The 25,941-nt window shown below is 49.6% G+C and overlaps 2 protein-coding genes across 2 annotated transcripts in view; one reads left to right on the top strand and one right to left on the bottom strand.

The window, feature by feature from the left end:
- LOC122686510 (G-protein coupled receptor 183-like) overlaps positions 1–273 on the top strand; it is a 37,103-nt gene extending 36,830 nt beyond the window's left edge. Inside the window, exon 4 of the mRNA XM_043891604.1 lies at positions 206–273. The gene's annotated coding sequence lies outside the window, so the exon portion shown is untranslated. The remainder of the gene's footprint in view (positions 1–205) is intronic.
- UBAC2 (UBA domain containing 2) overlaps positions 1–25,941 on the bottom strand; it is a 164,144-nt gene that overhangs the window by 20,179 nt on the left and 118,024 nt on the right. The window contains exon 7 of the mRNA XM_043891602.1: positions 20,252–20,497. Coding sequence (XP_043747537.1) covers positions 20,252–20,497 — 246 coding nt within the window. The remainder of the gene's footprint in view (positions 1–20,251; positions 20,498–25,941) is intronic.

Below are 25,941 nucleotides of genomic sequence, written 5' to 3'. Positions count from 1 at the left end.
CAGGACAGTGGGAAGGGCAATGAACCTTTTATTCTTCAAAGGGACTGAGAGTGAAAGAATAAGCAAAGCAAAACAAAACAAAACACCAACAACAAAAAACAAAACTAAACCCCAAGCTGTGATAGAAAAAAAGTGCTTAAAAAGCAGAAAGTTACAGGAGCTCTAGGTTCTGGGATGTTTTGACACCGGTCTGCTCTTTCTGTAGGTTCAACGTGAGCCTCTGCAAACAGGAAACACTTCCTTCACTTTGTCTTCTTCAAAAGCAATAACCACACACTCAAAAGAGGAAGGCGGAAACAGCTTGCATTTTGAAGAGCCATTTTATGTTATTAGTTGGTAAGGAGATTTTTCAAATGAAGTCACATTTCTTCTGAAAACAAGCAAACAACTGATTTTCCAACTGAGAGCAGCAAACGGTTGTTCATGTTGTATCGAGTGTCAGTTACGTGGGCTAGAACTCAATCTCTAAAGGTTTTGGAGGGGACTGTCAGGCCAGGCTATGTCTACACCAAGAAGCTCGGTCAGAAGAGTCCCCCAGGGACCCCGTGGGCACTTGCAGCTCCCACGGGAGACACGGGCAAGGTGCATGGTCTGGTCCTTGCTGCCACGGAGCTCCTGATCTCCTCAGGGAAAGGAAGACATCCAGAAAGGGAAAAGTTGGAAACAGGCAAGCAGGTCCAGGAAGGAAGCCACAAGGCATCAAAGGGCGCAGCCAAAGCTCAGGGGTGAAACTTCAAAGAGGGTGGGGGCTTAGCTGAGTTTTAAAGGTTGAGGGAGGTTTCAACCATGGAGAGGAGAGCCAGGCATTCTGTCAGGCTGTTCAAAGACAGGGGACTGAGAATGCGTTTATTCCTACTTCAAAGGCCAAAACAATGCTCTGGAGTAATGACAGAGGGACAAAAGAGTACAGGAGGCTGAGTGACTGAGAGCGGTCTCTAGAGCCAGAATACCTGGGTTCAAATCCCAGCTCTGCCACTTATCAGGTGACCTTAGTTAAAGTGAAAGTGAAGTCACTCAGCCGTATCCGATTCTTTGCGACGCCATGGACTGTAGCCTACCAGGCTCCTCCGTCCATGGGATTTTCCAGGCAAGAATACTGGAGTGGGTTGCCATTTCCTTCTCCAGGGGATCTTCCCAACCGAGGGATTGAACCGGGGTCTCCCGCATTGTAGGTAGACGCCCTACCATCTGAGCCACCAGAAGTCCATGTAACCTGAGGCTTTAGTTTAAAGAAAAAAAACAAAAAAACAACTTCTTTGAACTTCAGTTTTCTCATCTGTAATATGCAAATAACAACTACACTCACCACATAAGGACGTGAGAAATAATGAGTTTATACGAGTAAAGCATTTAAAACAGAGCCTGAAAAAAGAGCACGTGATGTATATATTTAGCTATAATACTGGAGTGGGTTGCCATTTCCTTCTCCAGGGGATCTTCCCGACCCAGGAATGGAACCCGAGTCTCCTGCATTGCAAGCAGATGCGTTACCCTCTGAGCCACCAGGGAAGTTTTATGCTGTATATATTTAGCTATTATTACCATCTGATACTTGCATGGTGTCTTACAGGGTTATTTCTCATCTTCCCAGCTCAACTACAGGACCCTGCAGAGCTGCACTGGGGGTGAGATTTGCATCAAAGCCCCCAGGTGGTGGGCAGGACACTCAGCTCCCTGCAGCCCGAGCTGGGTCCCCAGCAAAGGGTGAGATGGAGGTTACAGCGCGGGTATAAGAGAAGGTCATGGTTTAGAACAATGAAGTTTTTCCAAAAGCATCCTTATCTTATTTTAAAAGGTTGGTCACTGCGGGTGGTGGGGTGGGGAAAGCATCCTTTATTCTCTGTCTTGGTGATCTGAAAGCCTTTATCAGACGCTAGGCTCTGAACTGTAGAGCAGGTGGGGCCCTCTCCACGGTGGCTGCTTGTGTCGGGAAGATGCTGGGGTGGGTTACGGGTTCATCAGGGCATGGTGACAGGACTGCTCAGTGACGCCGAGAGGCAGCACCTACCCAGGAACCGTCCACCCTGCTGTGGACCCTGGCTGCCCGGTGGCCTCCACGTGGTGGCACACGGAGGGCTGCACTGCCGTGACACATAGGACACAGGAAGCCCCCACACCTGGCCTGGCAGCCTCGGGCCCTCCCTGCTGCCCTGTGCGCTGAAGGGATCGCTCCCCCAGCCCTCCTGTGACCGTGACCCAGCGGTCGGGACGTTCTGCCGCAGACTCTAAGGAAGTACTGTACGTTTAATGCGAGCAGTTTACCGTGGAGTTCAGACACAGGGAAGACCAGACTGCTTCGGGCGGCTCGGTCACAGTAACATTAGTGAAATCAGAGTGCCTACTCGAGCACCGGTAAGGACCTGAGCCGTGAAGCTGCAAAGAGAGCCCAGACGGCGTCCCCGCCTTCCAGAAATGCCCAGGCTGGCATTCCATCCATTAAATTGCTTTTCCCTCTTTGCCCAGGTTACCCGGACACCCTCTGCTCGGTCAGCGGCGCCTCCCTTGCTCTCCACACCCTGCCGGGGCACTGGACACCCCCGCCCCCCGCCTCCACGGCCCTCTGGCTTCTGGAGAGTCACACTTTCTTGGTCTTTTGAGCCTCTGGTCACTCCCTGAGAGCCGCCATCTCCGGTCTGTGTCTTTAACACGTTGGCTGGTGTCCCTAAGGTCCTGTTAGGAACATTCCTTCCCTCCCTCCACATCTGTCCCCAAGGCTTTAGTTTCCACGCGTCTGGTGGAGACTCCTACCCGCTCCTGCCACCCAGGTGCTGCTCCCTGGAGCCACACGGCCAGCTCTCCCAACACGTCCCCTCAGAGGCTCCAGAGACATCTAAGACGGAGCACGTCCCAGACAAAACTCCTCATCGTTCCCGTATCTCTTCCTGTGTCCCCACTGCTGGGGAATGACACGGATGTCCACCCACAGCACAAGCCAGCTCACCAGCTCTGCCAACTGTTAAGTCCCAAGTCCTCTGGGATCTGCCTGCTTCCCTCCACTCTGACTCCCGCCGTCCCATTTTAGATCACCAGCAAGGGTGATTTTCTGAGAGACAAATCTCATCACGCCATCTCTCCACTTAAAAACCCTTCAGTGGTTCCCACTGCCTTTCTATCAGTCTTTTTTTTTTTTTCTATCAGTCTTAAAATACTTTTTTCTTCATTGATAGCAATCACTAACCCACTACTTGCTAACATACTTTTATGAAGAAAAAAAAATTTTTTTTTCCGAAACAAAGGTTATTAGTTACTGAGAAGCATATCATTATTTTCTATTTTTGTAAATCTCTTTTATGTCTGGCTTAATGGACACAACTGAGCGACTTCACTTTCACTTTTCACTTTTCATGCATCGGAGAAGGAAATGGCAACCCACTCCAGTGTTCTTGCCTGGAGAATCCCAGGGGGAGCCTGGTGGGCTGCCGTCTATGGAGTTGCACAGAGTTGGACACGACTGAAGTGACTTAGCAGCAGCAGTAATGGAAGGTAGCTGGATTCTTGCATCTGTGTCTGCAGTCAACTCTGCTACAAGCTACTCTGGCTTCTGAATTATATAAAAATATCTAGCCATATGGAAATACAGAGCTAAAAAAAAATTAGAGTATATTAAGAGCCTTTTCTGATAATTGTAGATATTCTTTGATACTTGTCAAGCTCCTATTGGTTTTAGGATACAGTTGGGGTTTCTCACCTGGGCTTGCCAGCCTCCCGCTGACCGTCCCAGCGGCCTTCCTCCCCACTCTGGCCTCACAGTCTAGACACCTGCCCAGGAGGATTCTCTAACTCCCCGAGTCTGGGGTGAGCTGCTCCCTCACGCACCTTGCCAAGGACAGACCTTGGCACGTTACACTTCAATTCTCTGCTAGGAATCTTCCCAGTAGGTGACGAGATCCATGAAGGCTGAGACTGTCTTTCTTGTCTTTGTATTAATAAACCCAGCCTCTCCTGCCACCCGGCATATCCAACTACTTAAGAAATATTCGCTGAATGAATAAGGCAGCGGACAAATATACAGCAAAGCATATTGCTGAGTGAAGTTCTAGGGGGTTTTCCTTGGCAAAAACGGAACAGTGAGTCGTAATACGGGGCCCTAAGTGTCGGGATGGCCAGGGTGGGAGAGGCTGAGGCTGGGAGGGCCAGGGAGTGGAGGAGCACATCCCATGGCCGATAAGACCTTTAACGGCAGGAGGCGGCAGGAGGCACCATCTCCCTCTAACACGGGAACCAGCAGTTTTCAAAGAACTGCGGCTGGGGGGCTGCAGTGGTGCCGGGAAGCTGGAGCTAGGAGCTCCTCACGGGAGGGGTGTTTATAAAGTGCTGGACTGCTGCCATGTCCGCGTCGCAGGCTGCCGCTCACGGTGTAAATACGAGTAGGCTTGGCTTCATTCCGTACCTTCTATGTGCAGAGCGCTGCACTGGGGCCAGGTAAAGAGGGCTGTGAGACACAGACGTGGCTAACTTCCTATGGCCCAGAGAGCGCTTAGCTGAGGTGACCAAACACAGGCACGGGAGAAGCCGAAAAGGAGGCACTGGGGATGCGGCAGGTAGTGACCGAGGGCGACGTGAGAGGCCTCTTGTTAGACTGAGCGCCAGGGGCTGCTGTCATCAGCACTAGCTTCATGGCAAAACCCGGAAACAAACCCCATTAGAGCCGCCACACCCAGAAACTAGCCATACATCTATCCATCAGGTGGATGAAAGATGTGAGGACAATCACAGGGCTGAGAACAAGTCCAATCACGCCTTTGGGAAGCGGTTCCTGGGTCACGCCTAGGAAGATGACCAGGAGAGGCACGCGTGGGAGACGGAGGTGGCCACGGCGCGTGAAGCGCCCCACCCTCACATTGCACAGATGCCAGGAGTGGTCATGACAGCGGCTTCTGCGCTGCCGGGCACAAGCAGTCTTAGCAGGTGCTCGGAGGAAATCACTGACTAGCGGGAAACTAGCGGGTGGCTTGAACACAGCCCCAGGTTAATTTTACAGCTCAGTTTTACTTTTTCTTTGGGGTTTATCTGACAGCCAGTTTTTGATGCTCAGACACTTCACATCAATCACCCTTCTCAGCAAAACATAAGGCAGCTTCCACAGTAGTGAGACCTGAGACAGGACTCTCTGAAGGCCTGACGCCCTCTGCCGTGGCTCCCCGTTCTCCTTCTTGTCCTGGTTGGCCAGAGCCCTGGGGGCCACTCCGTTGCTGGGCTGGGGGTGGGGGCCTGGGCCACGGGTGTGGTCTGGACACTGGACTGGGGAGGCAGTGAGGAGTGGGGTGAGGAGGTGCCCGGAGGCCGCAATTAGGAAGCAATGCCGAAGCCCAGGCCTTGCACTCCCTGCAAGGGACGCTCTGGCTGGTGTGCGCCACCTGACATGTGTCCCAAGTCCTGTGTGTCTCGGATGGCATCTCATGAGAGGCCTTCTGAGACACGGGTGCAATTCTAACAGGCAGAGGAAAGGACTTGGAGACAAGAGCAGCGGGATTCAGATGACCCCGAGGTCACGGGCTCCCCACCCCCGGGGGGTGAGGAGGGGGGCTGATACTGGGGATCCCAGGTACTGCCATGCCTGGGGTGGGGTGGGGGTGCTCACATTTCCCCAAGGCTGGCTGACCCTCCTCTAACAGGGACCTTCTCTTCCATGGAGCATCAGGATCAAAGGTTTCCCCGCCTTTTGGGGGGAGGTTTGGTTTTGATTTTGGCCTTGAACGGGAACGCTCGCTCTCTCGTGAGGAGGAAGTGGTGGTGAGGGCATGAACAGCCCAGGCTGGGGCCATCTGGTGCAGGAAGAGGACACCTCTCTCTCGCTTGAAGGTGTCTTTACTATCTTCACTTGATTCACTAGCACATGCATGTGAACACTGAACACAAGAACTGCACAGCACAAGACACAGCTTCCTTGAAAATATGAAGGAAAGGGCATCTTTTGGCACTGGGATGACACATTTCCACATTACACCTTTTGTTTACAATTTGTTTTGCTCTTTTTTTTTTTTTCTTTTGCTCCTTAACCTTAGCTCTACACAGAAATTATTAGATAAAAGTAAAAATTAAATTTAGCTCTGGTACTTGTTACCAGTAAGTGTTTGGACAGAAGGAGAGGTGAAACTTGTTATTAAAACTGAGATTGGGGATGACTCAGTGTTTCCCCTCTTTCTACATCTCCTCCCCCAAAAGCGGTCACTCATTTTCACCCTTCAGTGATCACCTGTCACCCCCTTACTCGTCCTCCGACCAGCACCAGGCCAGCGCGGACAGCATCTCCTGAAAGCCTGGAGACCCTTTTTGACTCAGCTCTCTGCCCTGTACATCAAATCCAGCCCACTCTCAAGTACCACCTGTATTTCCTTTCAAGGGGGTCTGCCACTGTGTACAACTTCACTGTCATCCACTGTGATTAAACCAATAGCCTCTTAGATGACATCACTGCCTTGGTTTACTGAGCTTCACAGATATTCCATTTGTTACATATTGAAGGTCTGTGGCAACGCTGCATTGAGCGTATCTATCCGTGACATTTTCCCAGCAGCATTTACTCACTCTGTGTCTGTGCATCAGTATTTGTTATGGTGATCTGCGATCGGTGACCTTTGATGCTACTGTTGTAATTGTTTCGGGGTGCCATGCATGCTGTAGTCTTATTTTAAGAAATTGCCACACCCATCCCAACTTTCAGCAAACACTACCCTGATGACTCGTTAGCGGCCTTCAGCATTGAGGCAAGACCCTCAGCCAGCATAAAGATTATGACTCCTGGAAGGCTCAGATGATGCCCAGTATTTTTTACCAATAATGTATTTTTTTGATTAAGGTATGTACATTTTTAAGGACATAATGCTATTGCATATTCAACAGACTACAGTATAGTATAACAATAAGTTTTATATGCACTGGGAAATCAGAAATTCGTGGGACTTGCTTTCATGTGGTCTGGAGCCGAACCTGCAGCATCTCCAGGTGTGACCGTACCGCCCCTGTCCAACCTGTACGCCATGGCAGGTGAACCGCGTCTATATGGCCTTTCACAATGCCACCACCTCAACTGAGGATCTTTTTTTTTTTTTTTTTTCAACTGAGGATCTTAATTACATGTGAAATCACATCTGAATTGTTCTGTCCTGTTTTGAAGGTCCTCCAAAACCAGCCTCATCCTAATTACTTCTCATCTCTTCCCTGCACATTCCTTCCACTTACCATGTCCTCACTTACTGAGAGAACATCTGCTCAAATTGCGCCTGTTACCTAAAACGCCCTCCCCCGGCCCTCCACCCCTCTGCCACCCTACCAGTGTGTACAGGGCCCGGTTCTTGTTTTCCGTCTGTAAGTAGCTTCTTCCTTGACTGTCCAAATCCTTACTTGTCTCCCCATCACTGAACGTCTACAGAACTCAGTCAAGCGGCCAGTCTGAGAGGATGAGACAACCTGAGTCTAGGTTGTCTCATGTGTACAACAGAAAACTGGACTAGATGATCCTTAAACTAATCCCTCTGAGTTGCCTCTTCCAAATCAGTACCTTACTTCCCTGGTGGCTTAGAGGGTAAACCATATGACTGCAATGCGGGAGACCCGGGTTCTATCCCTTAAAAGAATGTCCTGAAAGCCAGGCAGTTCTCTCTCAAAAACAGGTCTTCCCTGTTGCAGCAGGAGCCCAGGGGGCCACTTGCCTGAGCTGCTGCAAGAGATGCCCAGGCAGACACAGGTCCAGACACTCTCCACTTTATCCTCTCTTGTACAGACTGCCTATGAATGTCACCTGCACTGAGGGAGGTGCTCTGATGGGCATCTCTACTGAGCAAGGACCCTTGAGCACCACCCCTGTGAAGATGGCAGCGCCGGGCAGCTCAGGAACACAGAGGCCAAGCACTGAGCGAGCAGTGATCTCTCAGAGCCCAGAGCCCCTGCTCTGAGCCACCGACAGAGCGGCACTGCACCTCTCACCCCACCCCAGGAATCCAGGCGTGACAAGGGTGTGTACACCGCCATCACTTAGAAAGTATGATTAAAAAAAAAAAATCTTGGTATCGCTAATCTGTGCTCTGATCTCGAATAGGAGATCATGACTCATGAGCCTGGAAACTCCTGGGCTCCTGCCGTCTTCTTCACAAAACCACGTCTGTCACCCGCTGCAGCAGGCCTCAGGCCTGAAGCTGGGGTGGGTTCCATGAAATTCAAGGCTGCTCGAGATGATCAGAAAGACTTTTTTTTCCTGAAAAACTCATGGATAGCCCAGGGGTCTGTTTTGCACTTGGACAGTTTACTGGTTTTCAAAACCCACAGGGATGGTTTTTCTTTTTTTTGAGGAGGAAAAATTTACAAAATGATTACGGAGACAGATTTTTTTTCCCTCTAATATTCCTCTGTTTAACACTAGCTGTGCTTCAAGGCACATCTCTAAATTCATTCATGGTTTTTAAAAAGTAATAAATGAGAAAAATAAAAAATAATTATGAAGAGAATTAGGATTGCTGATAATTCTAAATTCATGGTTTTAAAAAAGTGATAAATGAGAAAAATAAAAAACAATTATGAAGAGAATTAGGATTGTTGATAATTTCAGTTTCCCCCAAACACCGAATATGTGGTCATCGTATATTTGCGTCCTTAAGCACCATGAGACTGTACCACCCTCTTCTTTCTCATGAAGACCAAGGCAGAGTGGAAAACAGAAATGATTTTCTCGAGGTCACTTAATGAGTCAGCCTTGGAAAGGGATTAGAATTTATATTGATCCTATCTTCCTGTTCTGAATTGTGTCACAAAGGTCAGTGATCAACTGCAAGAGCACCCAAAACATAACAGCAGTTTCTGCAAGTAGGTGCAGATTGAGATAAACAGCAGAGCTTGAATTTCACTTGAAAATAGTTCTCGCACCTAGTTCTGATTTAATTTGCAGATTTTTATCAACCGAGTGCTAGTAACTTATTCCGTACCTGATACTACACACTTCAGACTCATAAAAGAAAAAAGTCATAAAAGAACTAGCTCTAACTGATTAGATTGCTTTGTTGACAAGGCAGTGCAGCAACTTGAAAAGGATGGCTTTTAAATCAAATTGCACCAAAAAGTGAAAGAGCAAAGCTGAAAAGGAAAAGTGCTGAGAAGCAAGCCACGTGCTCGGGTGCTGTCTTCAGGGTTGCTAGGGTTCATCCTGGCTGAGAACCTGCTCCCTTTGGAGTCAAGGTGGACTCCTGAGCTACACACACACACAGAGACACACACCACATACACAGACACACAGACACACACAGGTTTAGGTATACAGCATTCAGGGCTCCATTCCAGACACACTTGCCTGGGGGAGGGACTTCCAGAAGAGCCCTCATGACCATTTGCTCCCTACTCTGACGCGGGAAGAGGCAAGTCCGTGCTGTCCTGTTGGTTGTGGCACTCCCCAGAGCCTGGCTGAACACTAGGTACGCTAAGTATGTTCTGTGGAAAGGAGGCTAACGGAAACTAGTCTTGGTGAGGCCGAGAGGTGAGACCCGGCCAGATGAAGGGACAATGACAGAAACTGGAATGAAGGACAGTCAGGCATGCTGCCTGACAAGGACAAACCTCAGAAATGTGAGGCCAAGTGAGGCCCCCGTCACAAAGGGCCAGACAGTATCTGATTCCATTCGGCGTCTAGAACAGGCGAGTCTAGAGAGTCAGAAACCAGATGGCTGGCTACCCCGGGGTGAGGTGGGTGGGAGGATGCAGGACTGACTGCTAATCGGAATGGTCTCTTCTGGAAGCAACACCCATATTCTGAAATTGAATGTGGTGATGGTGGGACAACTCTGTGGACACACTCAAAATCACTGAATTATACTTCTTTTTTTTTCGGCTGTGCCGGTGGCTGGAGGGATCTTAGGCCCCCAACCAGAGACCAAACCCTGGGCCCTGGCTGTGAAAGTGCCAAGTCCTATCCACTGGCCGGCCAGGGAATCCCCTGAATTGACCTCTTTTAAGTAGGTGCACTATATGGTATGTGATTCAATCTCAATAAAGCGACTACAAAAACTTAATAAAATTGAGAACCTGAGAGCACGTTTATTTACACTAAAAAAAAGTCACTAAATTAAAAATCCTTGATTAATAAAAGGAACGCTCATTATCTGCAAGGCAGATGTGGCTTGTAACCATGCACATGTTAGCTGTTACCTGACAACTGCTGCTGAGCTGGATGAGGAGAGAAACAATTTTCACAGCCGCAAAACGTTACCAAGGGAAGGTGAGAGAATACAGCCAACTCAGTCAAACCAAATACCAAGAAAATAACTGAAATGCATGTGTGAATCACGGCCAGTTGCGGTAGGCACCAACATCTCCTCTCCTCGTGGGTCAGAGAGGCTGCTCGTTGCTGAAAACAGAGGTGATCATCAACCAGGAAACACGGGCAGCTGGAGGAAGTGCAGAGGTAACGAAAAAAATCAGCACCAAGTGACCTCACTGCTTTGTTGACAAAATTCCTGCTTGGCTCATGCCCAGCCCGGATGCGTTCACGGTGGGCTCCACCCTGGTTCTACTCCTGGGGTACATGGAGCTCTTACAGAAATGCCTTACAAAGTCTCCTCACCAAGTTCAGCTTGTGGCACGTGATGGCACTGTCACCATCAGCCAAACAGCAGAGTGAATGGCGGTTCACACCAGTTACCAGATGGCCAAACTCAAGAGAAGACAGACTTCCTGGGAGACAGAGTTGCTTGGAAAGTTGCTGGCTACATAATCTTCTCAGGCAGAGGGTTGATAAAGCTCTTCTGTAAAAGGTCAGGCAGTGAACGCTTTAGGTTTTGAAGACCAATAGACCAAATTCAAAGATGTTATGCAGGTACTTGGAGCCACTAAAAAGGTAAAGACCGTTCCTAGGCTCAGGTTTGGCCCATGCGCCCGCAGCCTACTGACCTTTGTTCTAGAGGTTACACGTTTCAGAGAGGAATAACAATCACGTTAGCTCTGAAATCAGGACTCTCAAACTTCCTGAGACCCTGAAAACAGACCCTCCAATGCAGTCAGGGTAATTAATACCCGACAGATCTTTCTGATGCATCAGGTAATGCTGCACCAATTATTTTATCCTCATGACAACCCTAGAGAGATTGTGCACGGAGCTCCCTGTCAACCCAGGGTTGATTCCTTGACTGCAGATTTCTTCCCCTTTAAATTTACGTCCTGTTGCTTTTCTACTCTGACGGCGGCACGACCAGCAAAGAGGGCAACGTGTGCTGAGGAGCTGCAGAGATCCACGGCTGCTCCAATGTCCCTCACAGAGGGGATTTCAGCAACTGTTCTGGAGGTGTGAGCACCCCGGGGCTGGCAGGGCTTGACCCTTTAACTCTCGTGTAGCGAGGACGCCGTGCCTCACGCCACGAATGTCCCAAGGACTCAGAGCATCCTCACCATCTCCCAGTGACCTCCTCCCCCAGTTTCACTCTTCCCCAGGATCATTCATATCAAGGCCAAAATCATCTTAAGAGACAAATCGTACTTACTCTTCCGCTTAAAAGCCTTCACGAACTCTACTTCTTGCAAGACCAGAGAAAAACACTTCCAAGTGTGGGACAAGACCTCTGACGTCCTGGCCTCACCTCACTGCCTTCTCCCGAGGGAAACCCTGAGCTCAGACAAATGCACTCACTTGTCATTCCCGCAGCTGTCTCGAGCCCCTATGCTTTTTCTCGCCAGGCCCTTGAGGCCTGTTTTAGGCCTGCATGCTGGCGTCTCCCCAAGTCCACTCAACCACACAGGGCTTTGCAAACCGGGACTCTTCTGCTGGCATGGACTCCAATAGAAACCTGGCCCTGTGCATTGACTCATCTCTCGTCCCCCACGGGCTGCCGGCTTCTCGAGGGCCGGGGCAGGGCTATTCCTCTCTCTGGACTGCACGCTGTGGTGGAACCAAGAGGGGCACAAGCAAACAGAGCACACAGCTCTCGTCCTTCAGGAACTCAAACACTCTTCAGTGAATGAATGAAGCACAAACCCCCGAGGAGTTACATAACAGTCTCGGCAGTGGAAAAACAATCGGCAGCTGCTAGTACCAAAATGACTGGGCGACGCCAGCCACCATGGAGCTGGCGAGCCTGCTGGGGGCAGGGGGCAGTGGGCCCGGGAGCAAGGAGCTGGTGGGGGTACGGTTACCGTGGAGCTGACATGCCGCCCCTACAACAGTGTACAGAAGAAAGGGACGGCTCTGGGCTTGGGAGGGAGATGAGAGTGAGAAGGCAGGACCGGCCGGGCATTACTATGGAGTCAGCTCAGCTTTCATTGCGGCGAGTCCATCAGAGCTTCTGGGAGTGACCACCGTGGAAATGTCCAGAAAGGTCACGTCGCTGGGCCTGACGATGAACTGAAGGGCGCCGAAGAGCGACCCTGTGAGCCCAGGGGAAGCGAGGTCTGCAGAGCTGTCACGCTGTCGCCTCCCTTCAGCGCCGGAGAGCATGCGTTCACTGCAGAGCGTGGGACAGCTGCACGTTCGGGAGCGGGGACGTGACACCGCACGAGGTCTGAGGACAAGGCCGGGTGCTCTGAGCACAAGGGAGGCGCGCCTGTCCTCTGCGCCAGTCCGTGTACTGCTTCTTAACGAGGTGCCTTCCACCAAAACACCTTCCACAAGGGAGCCGGCTCCTGTGGTCTCCTCCTCCTCACTGTCTCTGCCTGGCCTTTCTTTTTTTTTTTTTTTTGGTGGGGGGTGGGGAATGGCCTCTGAATCTGTTGAGCACCCATACTCCATCCTTCCAGAATCACTTGGCTGCCCTGAACTCTCCTGGACGCCTCCTCGCCCCCTGGATGGCCCCTCTTCCTCCTCTCTGCTCTCTCTCAAGCTGGATCTCAGGCTGTCTTTAGTGGTTTGCTCCAGCCTTGTCCACTCAGGGGACAGGTGTATGGTCCTGAGTACTTTCTGGCTAGGACTATACACCTGCGTTTGGCTGGTGGTCTCAGTGTGTGTATTTTTTTGGCTGCTACATGTGGCAGGTGGGATCTCAGTTCCCCAACTAGGGATCGAATCTGTGCCTTTTGCCTTGGAGTCTTAACCACTGGACCAGCAGGGAAGTCCCTGGCCTCAGTCTGTTAAGAAATTCTGTAAATATTTATTCTACGCATATGGAGCCACTAATTTCCCGAATACATGAGTTCCTACCACGTGCCAGGCATTATTAACATGCTAGAGATACAATGGAAAAAGTTTCCACCCCCCAACCCCACCCCCAAGACACACGGCTAGCCCTGGCGCCTGAGTTGGCCGTACGGGGCTCTGAGAATGGACAGAGGGTCGGAGCTGACCAGGAGGCTGAAGAGGGCTTCCCCGAGGAGGGGGTTTTAGAAAACATTCAAGGGTGAGCGGGAGTTAGGCAAGCAAAGGCCGCATAGGGTGGGGTGGGGTTGGGGTGGGGAAGTTGGTGCAGGGGAAGTTTGTTGTCAGCAAAGGGCAGATGTGGAGGCAAGAAGTGAGAAATAACAGGGCTGAGATGCTCTGCAAACAGTTCAGCATGATCAGCCGGAGGCAGGTGGGGGCTGGGGCGGGGCTGGGGGGGAGATGGGGCTAAGGAGCAGGCAGGGGCCTCATGGAGGGAGCAGGAACCACCCTGGAAGCTGAGGCGGGCCTCCCAGGGGCCCTGGTGGGAGTGAGACAATTGGATTTGTGTCCATGGAGCCCAGCTGGGGGCTGGAGTGTGGGGCAGGCGGGGGAAGGGCGCGCTCAAGACAAGATTTTCCTAGGTGAGTGAAGACGGTGGCGTGGACTGAGGCAGGAGATGGAGAGAGAGGCAATGGCGGGTTTATACGGAGAACGCAGACTCTCTGGGACGCAGGTGAAGGAGGGGACCTGCGGGATGGGGAAGCCGAGGGCAGAGTCCAAAGGGAAGTCAGGATGCTCTGGTCTGGGCCTCCGGGAGGACGGTGGTGCTTCCCATCAGGGAGGGAAGGAGGGGCAGAGGAGCCAGGTCAGCAAAGCAATGGTACATTTCGGTGCTCCGGAGCAGATAGGGGGAGACATCCAGCGGTGGTAGGATGCTGAGGTCTAGAGCCCAGGAGAGGAGGTGGAGGCCACAGGTCTAGGTCTGGGAGCCAGGAGCCTAGCTCAGGGGAGCCTTGCACTGGGTGTGGTGGGAGTGTGCCCGGGAGAACTGGGCGGGTTGGACCTTGGAGAGAGTGTGGGTTTGGAGCTCAGTGAAGAGACAGCTGTCATCCTGGCCAGGGGTTCACAGAGCTGAGCACTGGAATTCTAGAATCTTCTGTTGGTCTCTTCCTCCATGGTCTCTCCTTCCTCTACCAATCTCATATGCAGCGATAAGAGGAACTTGGCTGAGATAACTGTCCTAGCAACACTACTGATTAAAGCACTTTTGACAGCCTCCAATGTCAAACTCCAACTCTGCCGTTGGGTTGAAAAACACCTCCCTCTGTTACGGTCGCTGTGTTCCTTCCCGTGGTCACTACGTACCTACCTCTCGGCCCCCACGTCTCTGCGAGGCCCCTCCTCTTTCAGGCCTCCTTACCATCTCCAAGGCCTCCCCTCCCTCTTGCTGGTCTTCTCTAGGATGACCAGCATCATCCTCTCCACCACCCACATCCCACCCATCCTTCTAGTTCCTGAAGCCTCTCACAGCATCAGGCCCCCTTAGGGGTCTTTCTGCCCTGGGCACTCTGGCCAATATTTCATCGTTCTCAGATGTTTCTCTAATTCAAGTGTATCTGTCGGGTTCCCTGACATTGATCAAAATCTCTCTAAAGGGAAAGGAGTGTGCTTTTCACTTCTCAGGGGCCCACTGAGTCCCCAGCAAACTTGGTCACTGTCTCAGTAATGTCCGCTGGCTGACTGTGACCCCAGAGCCAAGTGCAGACCACAGGCGGGTGGACGACAGCGAGCACGAAGCAGGTGCCAGGCAGCAAGATGAAATCCGACAGGAGCAGGCAAAGAAGTGCAAAGGAATACACCGAAACAGGACTCTGGCCTTATTCTGGAATGCTTGAAATGCAGACAGATCAATCTAATGCACAGTGTTTAGGAGCTGAATGGCTTTCTGACCAAACAAACGTTGGGTTCTATGAAAAAACATTTGGAAACCCACAGTCTGTAAACAAATAATAAATTTATCATAAATGCAATCACAGAATTTGAGGAGGCCTGCAATAAAGTAGAAGGACTCTACAACAATCAAAAAGATATTTTAAAGAAGATGGAGGCAGGAGTACTAACTTTGGATTTAAAAAAAAAAAACCATTAATTTGACTGAACCTTAAACTTAGCATTGAGTTTCCTACCAGCTGAAGCCAAGAAGCAAAGAAAAACACAGTGAAGGACAGGGCAGAGGCCCTGGAGTCAGACCCATCTGGGCCCCCGTTCTGCAGCCCTCTTGGCAGCTGTGAGTGGGCAAGCCAGCACCCTGAGCCCAGGGGGCGGGCAGGGAACAGCCGGGACCCTCAAGGCTGATGCTGGGAATACATGCAGAGGGAATTGAGGCAGTCCAGGACTAGGACCCCCGTGCTCTTGTCTGCCGCAGACCCCACAATGAGAAGCCAGTGGCAGGACTCCAGGGGCTAGCACACTGACCTGGGGGCAAGACCGACCTCGGAAAGTCGGGGAGCCTGCCCAGCGGCGGCAGAGCCACAGACCAAAGGGCACCACTTCACAGCTGCCCGCTGGAAAGCCCTTTAAGGAGGGTGGGGACCCAGGGCTGGTTTAGTCATGGGTGCTTGGGCTGTGCGACCCAGCAGATGCTACGGTGTTCAGAGCATCTGTGGTGGGGGAAGACCCCAGGTGGAGTCCACAGCCAGCCACAGGGGACAACCGTGGTGCGGACGCCTCGGGCACTGGGGCCAGGGCATGCATACACAGCAGAGAATTACACAAACTCCACGAAATGCTGCTGCTGGACCCTTCGGGATAGGAAGTGCCTGACCACGGGTACGGAGTGAGCGTGTGGTCAGAAGTGTGAGACCTACCAAGTTCTAGTGTCAGGTGGGGCTAAAGAAACCCACTGCCCCACGGAAGTGGTGTGTGCAGGGTGAGCAGGAGCCAGGCCGGGGGTGCTGCGGGGCTGCGGAGGCAAGTTCGCCTGGACCACTGTGTCCACCACCCCTGTCGCAAAAAACCTCTGCCCCAGTCCACACCTCCTGCAGCACTGGGTTGGGTTCCTAGGACCAAGGGACCAAATTCAGTACATGGGCTAGCTCGATACATAAGTGAGAGCTGAAAATGCGCTGGGGCTGCACTACGGCTCCAGCTGGGGGGTCACCCTGAAAAGACAGGGCCAGGGACAAGTGTTCCCAACGGGGAGACCCTGGCTAGTGCATGTGGTAGTGTACTCTGCGTGGAAAGAGTGGTGGCCTGAAGGAGTAACATGTATGGACTCACCGGACGTGGTGAAGGGCTCGCTTGGGTGGCCAGGGGACGGGAAAGGTAGGGGACAAGGTGGCCTGGGGAGAGGCATGTGGTGTGACATCCAGGAACAGGCAGGCAGTGTGACATCCAGGCCCCAAGCTTACCATGATCATCTAGCACAGAAGAGGGGGGACAGAACGACTTGGCAGACGCCCGTCAGCCAGCCCGTCACCAGTCACCCGGGGCTGGTACGTGAACAGTGCTGTTGAGGTGGATGGAGGCTGTGCGTGGGCCCCGCTCTCCAAGGTGGACTTTGCTTCTGAGGGTAAGCGAGAGCAGCGCTGAGCCTGGACACTCCACCACCCGTCCAGGAGAAATGGACCGTGCCTGAGAGCCAGGGTGAGTCTGCTGGGCCCTCACTACTCAGGAAGGGGTGCTGCTGAAACATGTACCCCACCACCCCAAAATTCTTAGGCTGAAGTCTCTGATCCACCAATGCAACCATACTCATACACAAGGCCTTTAAAGAGCACACGTGTGCTCAGTCATGTCTGACTCTTTGCAACTCCACAGACTGTAGCCCGCCAGGCTCCTCTGTCCATGGGGATTTCCCAGGCAAGAATACTGGAGTGGGTTGCCATTTCCTTCGCCAGAGGATCTTCCTGACCCAGGGATCAAACCCAGGTCCCTTGTGTCTCCAGCATTGGCAAGCAGGCTCTTTACCACTGGGGCCACCTGGGAAGCCTTTCAAAGACGTAATTAAGGTTCAATGAGGTCATAAAGATGGGACCTAATCCAACAGGACTGGCGTCCTTGGAAGAAGAGACACCAGGAACATGCAGGCACCAAGGAAAGGCCACGAGACACACCGCGAGAGCCAAGGAGAGTCCCGCCAGAAACCAACCCTGACAGTGTCTTGGTATTGGACCTCCAGCCTCCAGAACACTGAGGAAAATTTCTGTTGTTAAAGCTACCCAGCCTGTGGTGTTCTCCTGGGGCAACCTGAGCTGGCTGACACAGGCAGTTCATTTTACCACAAGTGACACATTTCCTGGTCTCAGGGCCACCTGCCTTCTCTGTCACATGGCACCGCTCCCTGTGGGCTGGTGGGCTGTGTGAGGGGCTGACCAGGGTGCCAGATGACATCTCTCAGGCCACAGGCCCGCTCCCAGCCGAGACAGCGGGGCAGTGCCCAGACCACGGGGCACACCAACCCTCTCACAGCATGACCAGACAGATGGGCAGCCAGGTGAGGCAAGAGAGACGCCAACTTGCAGGTGGTACCTGGCAAGGATGGCGCTCGGGGCTCCAGGGTGCAGAACAGCCCAAATCAACAGGCGGAGGACATGGAGACAGAGCACACGGCTCCTGGCAACCAGGGGTGGGAGGAGAGGGGCCCTGATGATCTGCCCTCCTAGTGACTTACTAGGGGTGTCTGTGCTCCCTGTCCCATGACTCTGGACTCCGTGGTGTACAGATCCTGGCTCACCTGAAGGGAGCTTCCAGTGGGGACAAAGCAAGAACACTGCTACGTCTTAAGTGACCACTGTGGTCCTGTCAGTTTGGGCACTCCTGACCAAAAAAAAGGAGGCAAGGGAAGGAGTCATTATCCTGCAGGAGTAATTAACCCTGATCATTAGGAAAAGTTCAGAGAAGGGCACACAAGGTGGGAGGGAAGACCCTGTGAGGTGCTCGGGCATCTCACAGACCTGCGAAGGCATCTCCTAAACCTCCTCACCCATGTTCTAGCAGGCACGTGTGTGGCAGACAGCCCAGGAAGGACATGGGGACCGGGGACCCACAGGGCTGAGCGCACCTGTCTCTTCATCAAGTCACATTCCAGGCAGGGCCGGGACTCTCAAGCGGACCACAGGGGAGGGGGCTGGTCACCAGGGTGGCCTCAAGGCTGGCTGCGGCAGAAGGGGAGGTGGTCTGTCCTGTAGACCTTCCGCTTAAGGTTTCCCTTGGGAAGAGCACCCCTGCCACCCTGGAGGAGCTGCTCCGGGAACCTAAGTGAAACACGAAGCTTCCAGCAGTGTGAGGGGCGGGTGCTCAGGTCCCTCCTCTGGCAGGACTGGCGCTCAGGCTTCCTGCTGTGGGGGGTGACAGTTCTCAAGGGACACTGCTCTGTGGACGGCGTGCAGCTCTCAAGACCCGCAGTCCACACCTGTGTCTGTCCGGACTGGAGACACCTGGCAGCCGCTCTATCAACGCCAGGGCTCACGCGCTGTGAGGTTAGCTCTCGGACCTTCCCTGTGACTGGTGCTCAGAGTCCCCCTCTGTCCTTCACCACTGCTTCCCCAAGGCTGTGCTCATCCCGACAGCGTTCTCTGATCAACTCCATGCGTGAGAACCTGCTGGGAACCCCAATTTCAGAAACATGACCTCCTGTTTTGTTCATGAGCATAAGACCACAGCTGCCTCCTGGGGAACCTCCTCTCAGGCAACCCACGGGTACCCCGGTCAATGTACTACTCCTTGTCTGCTCTTCTGTGCTGATGGGATGGTGCTGCCATCAAATCTCTCGTTAGCTGAGCCAGCAATCTCAGATCACACACTACTTCTTTCTCTCCCTCTCAGCTCTGTCCGGGCTATTGGAAAATATTTATACTCATTATCACTTTGCACGCTGATTATTCTGAGTCCTCATACTTATTATTCTTCCATCCATTTCCTCAAAGGCTCTCCCCTTTTCCTCCTGCTAAATACAGGCTGAGCCTACGACCTACGTTCATCCAGAGTATAATCCTCTGCAGTGGTCCCCGACCTCGTTGGCACCAGGGACTGATTTCACGGAAGACGAATTGGGGGTGGAGGTGATGGTTCCAGCACATTCCATTTGCTGTGCACTTTCTATTATTATCACATTGGCTACACCTCAGATTGTCAGGCATGAGATCCCAGAGGTGGGGACCCCTGACCTGTTGGATTCACCTCCCAACCCTACACAAGGACTCTAGGAGCCGCACCTGCAGCCCTGATCTCTCCAGGAGCCGCGTCAGTCTCCCCACGTGTCAACTTCCTTTACTGTACATTCCAGAGTCACCTCAAATTCAAACACACCTGCAGGGACCAGCCTTCACTTCCCTCTCTCTCACCTGCAGACCTGGCCCACTGATAAGGGGCCCCCTTCTTCCCACCCCAGATGGAAATTCTGGGACCTGGCTCTCTACTGACGTCCAGGGACGTCACACCTGACATCACTTTCCAGACCACACGCAATGAAGACCGACTTCTCACACGCAATGCAGGCAGGCGATGTAGGAGAGAACAGAACGCTCTCTCATACACCAGAGGGTAAAGGGGATGGAGACGGGAAATGACAAGCGCGGGGTGCTGGATCACAGAAGTGCCCAAGAAGGATCAGCTTGATTGAGAGTAACCCTGGGAACACCAGTGTGGTATCACCCTGTTCGGATGGAGCTGTTTTTGTGGATAAATGCTCAGTATTTCCTGATGATTAATGACAAGGGTGAGAAAACCCAGCGCTTATCTGACCGACTTGTTGGCTGTTCCCTTGAACTTCTATTACCTTCATAGTCTCTCCATTTCAACCAAGGAAAATCAAGAAGTTTGATATCTGCTCTTTACTCCAGAGCATACAATAATAAGCATTTTAACAGGAAGACACTGTGGCTTTTACAAGATGATAAAAACAGATAAATATTCCGTCTTGTTAACTAGGTTGGTGTTTCTCTAAGAAATCATGCTTATCTATTGGAAGTGGAGCAACAATGTCCAGTTTGACCAGTCTTTCAGTGGCAAGTTACTTTTTTTTTTTTTACCTTTCAAAGAAAACACTAAGAATAGCCACGATCAGGGACCTTGGAAACGTGCCAAGATATCCACGCTGCAATGCAGAGGAATGACACGTGGTCTCGATGTGTACAGTCTCAGAGGAGACGTTCAGGCAGGCCCCTGAGTCCTCCCCAACTTTCGACTGTGATTGTTATAATTTACCTGCTGCTGTCTCTGCCGCCTCACTTGTGCAAACTGTGACAGCATCAGCTGCCTGTCCAGCAGCTCCATCCTCTGCTGCCTCTGAATGTCCACGGTGGCCCCCATCCCGACCCTGGCCTCGCTGGTGGGCTCCGAGGATGAGAAGAGGGGCTCCAGGGTCCAAGCGCAGAACTTGGCCATCCAACTGGGCACATACAGCACCTCGTGGACTTGCAGCATTCTGCTGTTGTAGCAGATCCCAGAAACCTAGAAGAGAAAGAGACCACCTGCATTGTTGACAGGTCGTGAAGTTTTTAGGGAACATATCTGACACAGAAATTAGTGACCGTAAAATACTTCAGGTGGTGTTTCTTCCTTCACTTTCGTAGGGTGAGGTGAAAACCAGAACGCCTACCAAGTTGCAGGATACTGAGCAGGACAAACCAAACCAACAAAAAACTGAATCTCCTCAGTAAACAAATGTGTTTTTAGTAAGTTAGAAGAGACAGCAAAATCCTATTTAACACTTGAAAGTACTGGCACCATACTTAAAAACCATGTTGTCTTTAAAAAAAAAAAAGCCATAAAATATCTGATTATCAAGACACTTTCACACTGTACTAATTCTGTGGTTACTTTTATTGGCAGATGGCCATCAGAGAGAGATACTGGCATAAAACAACCCTGATAGTCAGTGATGTAACCCAGACACACCTTTATCAGAAAATAAAGATGATCTAAAATGTATATAGTATTTTAATAAATTTATCATGTATGGATTTTTCCTAGATTTAGAAATCCTTGCCAACAGTTAGCAACGCACAGTTCTGCTTCCTATTTTTCATCTTTAAGGCAATTTACATGGTAAGAGGAATCTAGTGTCCCTGTGGTTTTCTCGGTAAACATTGTTAGAGAGAAATCTTCAATTTTGTGAATCTGATTCTTAGGATAAGAAGTTATTCATATCATATCAGAGCAAGTTTGATAACTTTCTAATAAGAGAAAAGTACACTTTAATATTTTATTAATAAAATTACCTAATCAGGCAAAAATCTATTGAGAATTTGCTACATACCAGGGCTGTTCTAGGCACTTAAAATAGAGCAGAAGACATAAAGCCTTACTCTGACAGTCATGGTCAATACGGAGAGCAGACAGTAAACAAGCAAACACATAAAACGATTCTGGACAAGATCTATGAAGAGATTACAGTAAGGTGACTTGGAGCAGGGACCTTCTTTGCTCAGGTGGAAGTGACACTTGAGCAGAGTTCTTAAGGATAATGAAGTCCTAGTGATTTGATGAACTGGAGGAAAACCTTTCAGGCAGAGAAAATGGCAAAGGCAATGCAAGAATGAACTCAGGAGTATCTGTGAGAAATCCTGGTGGAGCTGTCAAGTGGGCTGTTGGATATAAAATTCTGGAACTCAAGGGAAAAGTTAGCAGAGAGAAAGATTTGTGAGTCAGTGGTATCAGACTGCATTTAAAGCATGAGAACTAGAAGAGATAATAGGAGGGTGAGGGCATACTACCGAGGAGAGAAGAGGACTTTGGACTGAACCTGGGGTACGCCAATACTTTGTGGAAGGACAGAGTAGGAGAAGCCGGTAAAGCAATCTGAGAAGGGGCTGCAAGTAAGAAGGAAAACTAGGAGAGTTTAGTACTGCTGAAGCTAAGAGAACAGTGTTTTAAGATGGAAATAGCTATGTCTAATGCAGCTCCAGAGTTCACGTAAGACAGAGAGAGGAAAATGACTACTGGATTTGGCAAAACTAACCAACTTTGGTGCAGTGGTAGGAGAAACAGACAGACTGGAGGAGGCTAAAGGGCGAATGGAAAAGGACTTTTGATTTCAATAATTTCCATGCTACTTCCTTTGTGAACTGTACAAAACAACAAAGAAAACGAAAACAGAAACAAGCTTCAGATTCAGTGCAACGAGAGAACATCTGTAATCCTCAACCACACTAACAAAATGGAAAACACACTTAGCAGTCGCGACTTAGCAGTCTCGAGGAAGGGTAAATCCACAGGTGGGAGAGGGGCCCCGGACGGATGAGAGAGGAAGGTGGGAGTGAAGGGGAGGATCAGAGGACTCAGTGCAAGAAGCAACCCGTCTCCTCTGCAGGGAGGAGGCGAGGGCTCGGCAGGGCAGACCCTCAGGGAGAACCTGGGCTTCACATGGTGGGGGTTCCAGACAGACACAGAGGCCCTCCGTGGATGTCTTCGGAGCTTCCAAAAGAAGACCACAGAGGAAATATATGAAGAAGAAGACTTTGTTTCAAGAGATAATAACCGAGTTTTCCAGAATGAACAAAGAATATAAATACTCAAACTGAAAGTGCAAGAGTCCCAAGAAAGATAATAAAACGAAATGTGCATCTAGCTCCGTAAGAGTCAGAGAAAGAAATCCTTAAAAGCATGAACAAAAAAAAGAACAAAAGAGCTCAGTACACAGGAGTGAAGTCACAACCCATGGTAGTCATCCACTGACTGTGCACCCTGGGGAAAGTTCAGGATGAAAACACAGGAGGAGGCACCCTTTGCTTCAGATAAATAGGTCGGTCAGATGCACAGCTCAGGAAGCACTTTCAATGACCTCAGATTCCTGCACCTTCATGTAAAAAGTGAAGCACTAAAATGAACTTGAGATTCTGCCCTCTGTGATTACCGGTAATTTTTCAGCAGGATGTTGGCCTGACTAGATGCACTTCCCAGCCAATAAATCCATACACACTGGCTTCATCGTTATTTGTTTGGCTTCATGACACTTAAAGAGTTTATGGACACTTTGGTGTGTGTTATGTATCACAATAAAATGATTTAAGAATAAAGGATAAAGGGTACAGGATAGATGAGGTAATTTCGGGGAAGCATACTAAGGCCTATCAGATTATAAAGTATGCTACAAAGTTTGAGTAAGCAAAACAGGGTGGTCTTTATGTGTTAAGTCGCTTCAGTCGTGTCCAACTCTGTGACCCCATGATCTGTACCCCGCCAGACTCCTCTGTCCATGGGATTCTCCAGGCAAGAATACTGGAGCCGTGCCCTTCTCCAGGGGATCTTTCCGACCCAGGGACTGAAGCTGCGTCTCTTTGGTCTCCTGCACTGGCAGGTGGGTTCTTAACCACTCGTGCCACCTGGGAAGCCCCAGGTCTTTATCTAGAGCGTCTCAAACTGATGTAAAGAGCAAGGGATTACAAGGCACCTGGTACACAGCAGAAATGGGTATGTCACACACAAAAAGAACACATTGGCCACACAGAAGGAAGAAGTCAAACCAGCTCCCTCTGCTTGATACCACACAAAACCTCCCAGTGGGTTTAAGGACACAAACGTAATTTACGAAACTGCACATCTTTCTGCGCAAATATAGAAGGAACATCTTTTTGGCACTAGGATGATAAAGGATTTTTAAGTAAGAAACATAAAGCCTAGATTACAAAAGAAAAACACATATTCATCTACTTCATAATTTAAAAGCTACAGTAGGCTAAAAGTCACATGGAGGGGGCGAGGAAGTAAGGATTCCTTTTCTGAAGGTCTGAGTGAAAAAGAAGACGGAAAATGGAATTGTGCAACAGCGAAAGCACAGTGATTCAGCTGAAGACAGCAAAATGTTGTCATAAACATCACGAACGGTGAAAAAAATCTGAACGAATCAGAATTCTGAGATTTGAATTAAGTAAAAAATTTAACTTTTCTTTTCTTTTAGTCTCAAAGTATCCAACTGTGATGGTGAATTTATCCATTTGCCCATAGTTCTAACCCCGAGTATTTGGAACATGTTCGTGTATGTGGAAGCTGTTATCAGTCTCACATACATTGACCCTTTTATCACAATAAAGTCTCCTTCTTTGCTTTCAGTAATACTCACAAAAAAAGCCTATTTTGTCTTAGATTAATATGGCCACTTCAGATTTCTATTTCCATATTAATCTTTCTTTATCCTTTTACTGTCAACCTTTTGTGTGTGTGTGTCTGCATCTAAAGCGTGCCTTGTGGGCAGCACACGGCAGTTTCTCACTTTTAAACCCAGTCTGACAATCTCTGCCTTTTGATTAGCATGTTTCCCTGTTCACACTTAATATATTTACCTTGATGAATTTTGCTGTTTGGTTCTATCTCAACTGTTTTTTGTTCTTTGCTCCTACTTTCTTATTTCCTTTTGCATTAAACAAATACTTTTCAGTATTTCATCTTAATTCGTTCAATGGCATTTTTAAAGCAATATCTCATTTTTTCTTGTGTTTGCTCTAGGGATTTCAGTACACACACAAGGTGCTTAGAATTAATACCAAAATACTTCAAGTAAAATAAAGGAAACTTACGAGAGGACAGTTCCACTTAACATTACCCTCATCCACTGCACTACTTTTCTGTCCTAATATATTATGAACCCACATAACAACTGTGTTATTCACGCTTTATGCAATCATATGTCTTAAAAGAAATAAGGAAAAAAATAATGACAATGTACAATTGTTGCCTGTACTTAAGGAGCTCACAATTTAATAAGGGGGGGAGTGGTTCTTAATAGGAAGGGTAGGTCAGAGATTCCTTTAAGGAATTGAGGAAGGCTAAAGATTTTTATTCTCTTGCCCATATTTATCCCCCCCCACCATTACATATAAAATTATGAAACCATGTGTTCGATTTTAGGAGGGACAGCCTATCAAGAATTAGTACATTCTACTCAGCAATAAACAAACGCATGACTGCAAATTCTGGCAGGGATAAAGTGTGCTCATTGGCATAAAGTGCTATTTTAAGTCTTACTTATCTGAATGTATGCTCTGGAAGGGGAAGAATTCTGGTTGATTTTGATCACTTTAAAGCCTCTGCACATAGAAAAAGGCCTGCCGGGAGAATGGTGAGGGAACGGTCCAAAAAACATGTCATTTTTAGATTCTTTTAAAGGAAACTGGAAAGGTGCCAAAGGACACACTTTTTTGGTGCTGAGTTCATACCTCCCATATGACAAAAACATAGAATCCACCAGTTCACGCCTCTGGTACCTCAGCACAAGCTCAAGTTAACAAATAAATAAAGTGCTACTGTAAAATGTTTTGGGTGATGAAATAAAAATTTGTATGTTAAGGTAAGACAAGAAAAATTTAAACATAAAATTTTCTCCGCCCATTTTGTTGTTCCCCTCTTCCTTACTGTGCACTCTGCATCCTTGTCATGTGGTTACCCAGCCCTCCCCAAGAGCAGAAATTCCTGCTCAACCACAAAGGTCAACCTTTCTCCTTCTGGTGCCTGCCAGGCAACTCCCTAAAGTAAAGTAATGGATGATAACACCCTTTACTCAATCCTGTGGGGGGCTCACAATGACCCTCACAAACCTTGTACATGCAGACACCTTAGGTGAACAATGCCAAGACATCATTCTCCTCAAAGATAGAGACTGAAGCAGAACAAACTGGTCCAGTGACCTGGGGAGATACTGGGCCACGTGGAATGGAAATTCATAGCTTTAATACTTATGACCTTATTTTACTTATATCTTGCCTATTTTACAAGATTATTGTTATTTGCATTACCAAATGTGTGGTAAAATAAATGATGATCAGGCAACGTGAAAAAACTGACCAAATGCATATCCTCTAAGAGCCAACAGTGTGACTCTAGGTAAGGGAAGAAGCAACAAGAGGGAACCGTTTCCTAGACCATAACATACTAATAAGACGGGTGGTTCAGAGGCTTGT

The sequence above is a fragment of the Cervus elaphus genome, chromosome 30, assembly GCF_910594005.1.
Source record: "Cervus elaphus chromosome 30, mCerEla1.1, whole genome shotgun sequence".
Taxonomy (NCBI): Eukaryota; Metazoa; Chordata; class Mammalia; order Artiodactyla; family Cervidae; genus Cervus; species Cervus elaphus.
The sequence above is the reverse complement of the archived record's forward strand: the minus strand, read 5'-3'. Positions and strand labels throughout refer to the sequence as shown.